The sequence below is a fragment of the Pogoniulus pusillus genome, chromosome 19 (genome assembly GCF_015220805.1).
Source record: "Pogoniulus pusillus isolate bPogPus1 chromosome 19, bPogPus1.pri, whole genome shotgun sequence".
Lineage (NCBI taxonomy): Eukaryota > Metazoa > Chordata > Aves > Piciformes > Lybiidae > Pogoniulus > Pogoniulus pusillus.
The window spans coordinates 22,719,986-22,729,281 of NC_087282.1; the positions used below are offsets into that span (position 1 = coordinate 22,719,986).

The 9,296-nt window shown below is 56.3% G+C and overlaps 1 protein-coding gene across 1 annotated transcript; it reads left to right on the plus strand.

Annotated features, from left to right (window-relative positions):
- The first annotated feature begins 3,603 nt into the window (after positions 1-3,603).
- Positions 3,604-4,885, plus strand: CLDN2 (claudin 2). Its single transcript, XM_064158893.1, has one exon. The coding sequence runs from the start codon at positions 3,714-3,716 to the stop codon at positions 4,407-4,409; it is 696 nt and encodes a 231-aa protein (XP_064014963.1). The 5' UTR covers positions 3,604-3,713; the 3' UTR covers positions 4,410-4,885.
- The last annotated feature ends 4,411 nt before the right edge of the window (positions 4,886-9,296 follow it).

Consider the following 9,296-nt stretch of genomic DNA (forward strand, 5'->3'; position numbering starts at 1 on the left):
TTCTGCCTGGCCCTGCCGCAGCAAGGCTGCGTGGCTTGTGAGGCACAGGGTTGACAGGCCAGGGGAGGCAGGCGCAGCACTGTCATGCAGCTGTGCCGGGGGTGAAGAAGACTAAGGGGAGAGGGTTGTCTTCTGCCAAACAGGGACCTCAGCCCTAAGAAACTAGGGGGACACACACACAGCATGGAGCATAAAACTCACAGTGTCTGTCTGCACCCTCCGCTGCTCAGCTCCCTCCTCTGCTCGGGGCAGCCATGGTCTCCAGAGAGGCAGGGATCTAGGTGCAGGGAGCAGGTTCAGCACTACAGCCACCCACCCTGGCCCAATGCCCCATTCCTTTCCTTCCCCCTGCTGCAGCACACACCCCCAGCCCCATACTCTCAGCCCTGCTTAGCACCTGCCTGGGTGCATGAATATGGTGTCAGGCTCATGCAGGTGCACATGTTACACCTTGGCTTCAGTGCTCCACACCCAGCTTCAGCCTACAGAACCCCTGAGAGCCCCTGGCATCTCCCCATGCTCTGCACCCTCTCTCCCACCCGCGGCTGCTGGGATCAGAGGGATCCCCACCATAGCAGGCAGCCTCACAGCCTTTGCCCCAACCCAGACGGAGCCTTTCCCATCCCACCTCCCATGTACCCTCTGTTCTCCCCACCCTCCCCAGTCTGCACAGCATCCAGGTACCTTCCCCCTTGCTCCGCTTCTGGGGATGGATGAGCACTGGCCACAGGCACATGGAGTCTGTGGGGAGGCAGGCAACCAGCAGCAGCTTCCATGGTGGCAGGCAATGATGTCCCCTCTGATGCTGCAGACGCTTGACAAGGACACCTTTATAGCCCTGCCCTAGTCAGTGACTCACAAATTCTTCAGGGCAGGGGCAAGGGCAAAGGAGTGTGGGGAGAGTGGTCCCCAGTGTGTGAAATTTGTCCCAGTTGTGTAAACAGAGAGTCAGGGGATGGCTGGAGACAGAGGAGCTGCAATCCCTGGTGGAAAAGCAAAATACAGAGGAGAAAAGTTAGACACCATTTGTGAGAAAATCCCCAGGGGGTAACAGGGGAAGGCAGAGACAATTAACAAGGATGATTAAGTGCTCTTTGTAGCCATTTGCATAAGGGAGTAGGAACGTGGGGAAGAGAAATGCTGGGGCAGCAGAAAGGGCACAGAACAGGGACAGTGTGGTGGGCTTGTGATGAGGACAGCACAATGGGCGTGATGAGGACAGCACAATGGGCATGATGAGGACTATGTGGTGCACATCAGCTTGTCACCAGAGCACGTACATGTGATGGGCTGCAGTGAGGACAAGCACAGAGCAATTAGGAAACTGGGGATGGGATGCTCAAGAGGGGACAGAGAGGGAAGATGAACAGCAGGGGTGGATCTCAGGCACATCCAGGCTAGTGGTCCCACTCAGGCATCCATGGCTCCTGCTCAGATCACCCTGGGGAGTTGACAGGCCCCATTCCCACACTGCTGTGCACTGAGAGGAGCACACACTTGCCCATGCTCCCTACCCTCTCCTGTGGCTTTCTGACATGTGGACCATACCAGGAGGTACAGAAAAGATTCTTGATACAAGAGTGCAAAGCTGGGGCACCTCCACCCCTTCAGCACCACCACACATCTTGTCTCTGCCCACTACTCCTGCCCAAGCTCTCCAGGCAAGGTGCTGGCTGGCAGAGAGATTACCTCCCACTCCCAGGAGGGTTTCAGTTTGGGACAAGGAAAGAAAATAGCAAATGGTCTCTGCCATAGTTCTGCTATCAGCATCCAAACACCCCTGTCCAAACACTGGCTGAACCCTGCTCAGCTCTGAGCACAATTTGTCACCAGAGGCCCTCCCTGCCCCTCTCCATCTGCAGCAGCCGGTGAGCAGGAGGGGGCACGGGGCCAGCACAGCCTTCATTACCGTCTCCATTTGCTCCTCATTTGGGCCAGGAGTCTTAAAACAACAAACCCCACAGAGGACCAGCAGCACCAGAAGGAGTGAACCAAAAGCCCAAGATCACCCTGCAAGCATAGGGAGTTCAACCTGCTGGCATTTCACTGCCCCTCCGGTACCTGAACAGGCAACACAGCCCGAAGCAGACACACGGACACTAGCAAGCAGTCACCTGCTGACCACCAAGGCTGGCCAGAAAGGTGACAGCAAGCCACACACCTGAGCCACTGAAGCAAGCCTACCCTGATAATTAAACAACGAGCAAAAGAAGGCATCCCAGCTCCTCAATCCTTCCCGACACTGAAAGGGTTTAATTCTGATCTGCAGTAAGCCTCTGATCCAGGCTGACATTTGCAGATGGATTTTGCAAAGCTGTAGCTAAACAATTCCCAGCCCCTGATCCCCTGGGCTGGGGGCCCCGGCCACTCGCCCTGCCCCAGCCAGCCACCTCCAGTCCTGGGTGACCCCTGGCCACAGCCACCCTCGATCTCACCCTGCGTCTCCAGCCCCCTCCGTAAGTACCGCGGCGTTCCAACACCACCCTCCCCTGCCTTTTTGGCCAGCACCTTGAGCACTCCAGGTGTTTCTTGTGCAGCAACACCCCGAGGCAGAGTGGGAGGTCTTGGTTTGCACATAGGAAAGAAGATAAAAAGTTGGGAAACTCTGGTATTGAGCATCTGACTTGCCAGCAGAGGAGAGGGAGCGGAGGGAGAAGGAAAGGGAGGCGCTGGGTGGTGGTGGCACTCTCAGCTGGGAGCGTTCCCAGGGTGAGAGGCCGCTGGCCGCGGTGTCAGCCTGGTGTGGTGTGGGCTCGGTCTGGTTTCACAAGGCACTGTGGGAGGAGGCAGTTTGGAATAAGGCCCGTGCCTAGGACTGTGGGTAGGAGACTGGCACTGGCAGGAAAACCCCACCAGTGTCAGAGACCATGAGCTGCATCCCTGTGTGCTCATCCCACTGAGGGACAGGTCACCTCGCTCATCCTGGGTGTTCCTGGGAAGCATGCCCGAGACACTGCCAGCATGCTTTGCCCTGGTGTAATTCTGCCCTCTGTGGACCTCCAGACTCTCCTGGAGATGTAGGCATCACTGTGTCCCTCTCCTTCATTGCCCCCAGCAGCATGGAAAGGCCAATAGCCAGGAGTCAGCCTCGTGTAGGCACATAGCATTGTCCTGCCATAGCAGCTCAGAGTGGGTGCTGAGTGGCTGCAGATGCCTTAGGTGAGCCCCATGCAGATGGTGACAAGGTCACAATCCCCCTTCCTCAGTTTGAGGAGCATCAGGGTCACCACCTGAAGCCAGCTCTGGCAGGTCCCAAATAACATGGCAGAGCAGTGGCATTTTTGCTTCCCAGGGATCTCCAAGAAGGCAGTGGGCATTTCTTCCCCTCCAGCATCCAGCTCTCCATCCCTGCCCACAGCCCCAGCACGAGGGAGGGCTTTGGCATCCTTCCTGGGCAGCACTGCTCTGCCTCTCAAGCCTTGCTGGGGAGATAGTGGAGGTGAAAGTGCACTTGGCACACCTCCACGGGCTCGGGTCAATCGTTAATCGGGGAGGGCTCGCGTTCCACTCTTGCAGGTAGCTTCTCCTCCCCCCGGGTCCCACCCACGTGCCGGTGTCCACACAAAACCAGCACCCCTGGGAGCGGGGTGGAGCCGTGGCACTGCAAACAGAGCCGCCGGCATGGCCATGGGAAGGTAAGCGTGTGGGAGCAAGCCACTGGCAAGCCAGACGGGAAGCCGTGAGCCCCAAGGAGGTGACAGCCAGCCACCAGCATGGTCTCTCTGGGGCTCCAGCTGCTGGGCTACGCCGTGGCCTTTCTGGGCTACATTGGCACATTGACAGCCACGCTGCTGCCCAGCTGGAAGGTCAGCTCCCACATCGGCTCCAGCATCGTGACAGCCGTGAGCTTCACCAAGGGGCTGTGGATGGAGTGCGCCACGTACAGCACAGGCATCACCCAGTGCGACATCTACAGCTCCCTGCTCAACCTGCCTGCCGATGTCCAGGCAGCCCAAGCCCTGATGGTGAGCTCCTGCACCGTCTCCTCCCTCGCCTGCCTCCTCACCGTTGTGGGCATGAGGTGCACGATCTTCAACCAGGGCTCGCCGGGCAAGGACCGGGTGGCGGTGGCAGGCGGTGCGGTCTTCATCCTCGCGGGACTCCTCTGCTTCATCCCGTTGGTGTGGAACATCCACGTCGTGCTGCGGGATTTCTACAACCCTACCCTGCCTGACAGCATGAAGTTTGAGCTCGGGGAGGCACTTTACCTGGGCATCATCTCCTCCCTCTTGTCTCTCGTTGGTGGCTTCATCCTCTGCACCTCCTGCCCGCCCCGGGACACAACCACCACCTACTCAAGTGCCCGCCAGGTGCAGCTGCTGACAGGCAAGAGTCACACGCCCTCCGTCAGCCAGATACAGAAGACCAGGAGCGAGGTCAATTCCTACAACCTGACGGGATACGTGTAGCAGCTGTGGGTGGGAACAGGGCTGGCATCTCTCCTGGCTCCCCAAAGCATCTGGGCTGACACCAAGGGAGCACGGTAAGAGGAATGGACATGGCAGCATCTCCCATGCTCAGCCCTCTCTCTCACATGCTTGGTGGGGAGGGGGTTGATTCCACTCTCCCCAGAGCTCCTGAGAGCTTTGTGACAGCTCAGATATCCCAGCTGGTAGCTTGCTCTGGTGAAGAGCTACAAATCTAGCTTCTGTTCCCTCCTCCATGCTGCTAGCTTGCAGGCAGCCCTCGGCAGAGCTGGATCCCAGCCTGCAGCCCCAGCAAGACTGCCTGGATGGGAATGGGTGGGCTTGTGCCCCTAGAAACCAACCTACTGGCTGTGGAGGTATCACAGTAGGGTCAGGGCATCTGCATGGGCCCAGAGCCACACCTGTGGGGGTTATGCTGGTTGCAAACAGATATCACAATAAATTTGTGTTTCTAGCTAGGCTGTGGCTGAGCTTTTCTCTGGCACCAACGGGCCCTGCCAGCAGGGCAGGCTGTGGTGGGGGCCACACTCACCTTGCCAGGTCCATTGTGCAAAGGCTGCCCCGAGCCTTTGCTCTGACCTGTGTCCCCACACACCTGCCATGGCTTTACCACCGAGGAGGTGAGTGAGAGCACTGGGTGGGTGTCACTCCCCTGCACAGTTTGTCCCTGGGCACCACGCTGGGAGGCTGCAACGTGCCACCATTGTGAGGGTGCCACAGTGACAAGCATAGGTCCCCAGGGGCTAACAGCAGGCAACACCTCCACTTCCCCCAGCCCTGCTCACTTCTAGGCATGCAGGTGTCATGGGACTGGGACAACTCACAGGGGAATTTGCTGCCCCCAGATCTATATGGCACATCAAGGACCCCAGAGCCCACCACTCTGGGAGCACCAGCACCCAGGAGGCAGCACAAGCCTGAGCACCCAGCACAACTATCAGCCTCAGCAGAGGCTGAGCACTCCAAGAGAACTGCAGAGGGGTCTTGCAGATGGGTCCTGACCCGAGGAGTCCTTGCAGGGGCTGCTCTGGGAGTAAAAATGCCCCAAGCAAGAAATTGGTAAGCCCCAAGGGATGGACCAGCAGGTGCCAAGACTGCTCCACGTGGTGGGACATGCTGTGTGGTTGCAGCCCTGCACAGCAGCAGCATGACAGCTGAAACAGGCTGCACAACCTCACAGCCCATGAAGGAGCAAGTGCATTTTAAATACCATGCCTCCTCTGAACTCCCATCGCCAGCTTTTGCTGCTCTGTCACAGCACAGGGCCACATAGTGACCCCTTGCCCTGGATCTCTGTTCTCCAGAGAGCATGATGCTTTGGTCTACCTGCTGGCCCCCCATAAAGCAATTCAGGCTAGAACTCAGAGAGGAAAGACACATTTCCTGCTCAGACGTCACCACCATTACCCTTGCACCAGTGAAATCATGTTTGATGGAGGGTTTACACTCTCCTGATAACAGTGAGTTACTTTTCTCCTCCTCATGGAGCAAGAGGCCACCTGGGGACCTGTGCCCAGGGTGACCCTTGTTGGAGGGGACCGGCACAGATTTTGTGGCAGAGGCCAGTCACCCCCTTTCTATGGCCAAGGGACAAAGCATCAGCTCAGTCCTGGATTGAGATACTTATTGTTGCCCCAGGGGAAAAAAAAAAGTCCTGGGTGCAGAGGATGGAAAGCACAGAAGTAGCTTAGCCTGCCAGCTGCATCCCTCTCGGAGATGCCATGAGTTCGTATAAGTCCTTCAGCCAGAAATGTTTTGTTTCTGGGCAGCTGATGAAGAGAGGAGGCGAGAAAATAGTTGGTATGAGAGGTCGCATGCCCAAAGAGGAGGAATTCCTGGGTGCTGTGTCCTTGCCCCCCACCTCCTACCCTGGGCTGCAGGGCCAGACAGCATTGCCTGTGTCTGAGGGCAAAGGCTCCACTAATTAAACAAAGGGGTATTTGAATCAGAGTTTGATTGCTGCTGGGCTTATTAGCACTTTAATTTAAGCAGCAGAAAGGAAGATTTCTGGTTTTAAAGGAGTCAGCTTTTGCACAGCCAACCATGTGAGGTTGGCTTCCCCTCTGCCCCCCAAAAGGAGAGAGGCAGCCAGCACAGGCAAGTGCAGGCAGAAACTGGAGCTAGGTACAGGAACCCCTGTGGTTTGGGCAGGGGAGTGCAGAGCAGAGGCGCTGCAAGGGGCCCCAGCAGCCCTTCCTATTTCTTTCTCACCCGTTCAAGGCCAGACCCCCATTCTCTGGGTGCAGCACAGCAGTTTCAGCAGTGGCACAGGAAAAGAGCTGATGAGATTCACACTGCACAGGGGGTGAGTCTTTCCCCAGCCCCTCCATGCCTCCATTCCTGCCAAGGAATTAAGCATGGGTGGGCTCCCAAAGCCGTGAAACTTGGCTACAGGGCAAGTTGAAAAGGGTTTTCCATTTCTTTAGCAGCAGCAGCAGAGGACAAGGAAGGGAAGGACACTGGGTTTATGCATTGGGTGGTTATCTCTGCCTTGTGCAATAGCTGCCTTCCCCATTATTCATAATCAGGGTGCTTGAGGGCAAGTTGGATGCAGCCCAGCTCAGGACCAGAGAGCATGGGAGCCCAGCCTGACCCAGAATCCAGCTCCACAAAGAGCGAGTGAAGTGATGGAGCCAAGCCAGGCAGCAGATACACAGAAAGCCTCTTGAGTCACCTCAATGAACCACTGGAAGCCATAGAGGAGCATGGGCCCAGCTCAAGACAAGAGCAGGATGCAAAGGGGACAAGCAGTCATGGGAAAAGCAGTGCCAAGAGGGCTGGGTAGAGAATGGCTCCCTCCTCTGAGCTGCAGGGCTGGAGCCCCAGCCTCACAGCACAGCCTTGCAGTCCCTTGCTGGAGGGCCAGGCTGCAATGCCATATTGCCTGTTCCCTTTCCCTCTCTTCTTGCTTTGGATGGTGCCCCAGATGAGGAAAGGGGGCAATAAAATACTAACATGTCCTTATCTTCAAAAGCAATAGAGGCAATAGAGCAATAAACACGCAACACATGCAAACCTGCAGCTGCCCTTGGGCCAGGGGCTGCAACATCACCAGATGGTCATGAGAACCATGCTAAAAGTCCCATCCATAACTTCTGCAGAGGAAATGGCACATGTGCAGGGCACCACATCACTCAGCACTCCTGGTGATGCCCTGGCCAAAGCACCCCCACGCTTTCCCTGCCCAGCAATGCCCCTTCTCATGTAGAGCACGGGGTAGGGATTCCTACAGCATGAAAGGGCACAGATTTATCCCAGACCCAGACAGATCCCAGACCTCCTGCCTCCCTCAAGCCCTCCATGCAAGTACAGCTTGCCTAGCACCTTCTGGCCACCCTGACCTGCCTCTCCTTCCTGCCTAGGACAGCCGATCTGAAGCAGCAGCCAACAACCCATGCAAGCTCTCTGAGGAGTATCAGGTCAGGTGCTGGGAGAGCCTGCCTCTGCCCACAGCCCTTGAGAAGTGCTCAGATAGGAGGGCCAGGAGTGGTATGGAAATTTAGGCCAAGTTCCTGATGAGTTGAGGCACTTGGAAAAAGCTTTCACATTCCTCTCCCCTTCTCTCTGCTACAGCACACTCCTAGCTGCCTCCCGTGTCACGCCAGAGCCTCCCAGCCACTAGGCAAGCCAGTGCTGGTGGGGAAGAGGACAACTTCTGCTCACACATGTCACCACAGCTGCCTTTTCAGCAGCAGCAGAGGATGTGCTAAGAAGAGGGACTGTTCTCAGGCACTTAAAATCCTCACTCCTGGGCTAGGATAAAGCAATAGCTCAACTCCTGGACCATGCTGGTGAGAAAGGGTGATGTGTTCCATGCCCTACCCTATGTCCCCACGGTTGGCCACGCTCTAGCCCAGGACACAGCCTCATGGTTTCACATCAAGGCACCTGTAATGCATGCAGGCCACACCTTGAGTGCTGTGTCCAGTTCTGGGCCCCTCAATTCAACAGAGATGTTGAGGTGCTGGAAGGTGTCCAGAGAAGAGCAACAAAGCTGGTGATGGGCCTGGAACACAAACCCTATGAGGAGAGGCTGAGGGAGCTGGGGGTGTGCAGCCTGGAGAAGAGGAGGCTCAGGGGTGAGCTCATTGCTGTCTACAACTACCTGCAGGGAGGCTGTAGCCAGGTGGGGTTGGTCTCTTCTGCCAGGCAACCAGCAACAGAACAAGGGGACACAGTCTCAAGTTGTGCCAGGGTAGGTCTAGGCTGGATGTTAGGAGGAAGTTCTTGTCAGAGAGAGTGATTGGCATTGGAATGGGCTGCCCAGGGAGGTGGTGGAGTCACTGTCCCTGGAGGTGTTGAAACAAATCCTGGATGAGGCACTTGGTGCCATGACCTAGTTGACTGGCTAGGGCTGGGTGCTAGGTTGGACTGGATGATCTTGGAGGTCTCTTCCAACCTGGTTGATTCTATGATTCTATGATTTTGCCTCCAAAGGCTTCCTGCCCTCCCAGAACCTTGGGAGTTACACAACCAGGACACTTCCACAAGACTGTTGGTACCTGGCTCTTCTGGTTTGAATGGAAGATGTTGCAATGGAGGTGAGAGGTAGTGAGAAAGCAGGTTCTCTATGGAAAACACCTTCAGTTGAAGGAGAAGCTTGTCCACAAACTCCTGGCTTTCCACAGCCTCCTGGAGCAGACCTGTTTAAAGGCACTTCAAAAGGATCTTTAAGGAAAGCTAAGTGAGAATTAGGCCAGAATGACCTTGATGTTACTGTAGGAAAGAGAGACCTTTGGGCGGCCCAGAGAAGACTGCTAGTAAGTACCTCCCTAGCTGGCTTTGAACAACAGCTCAGAAATCATATCAGGAGAGTTGTAAAAAGCATTTATCTCAGAAGGTCATGATACCTGTGAAGAGGGCTGGGAG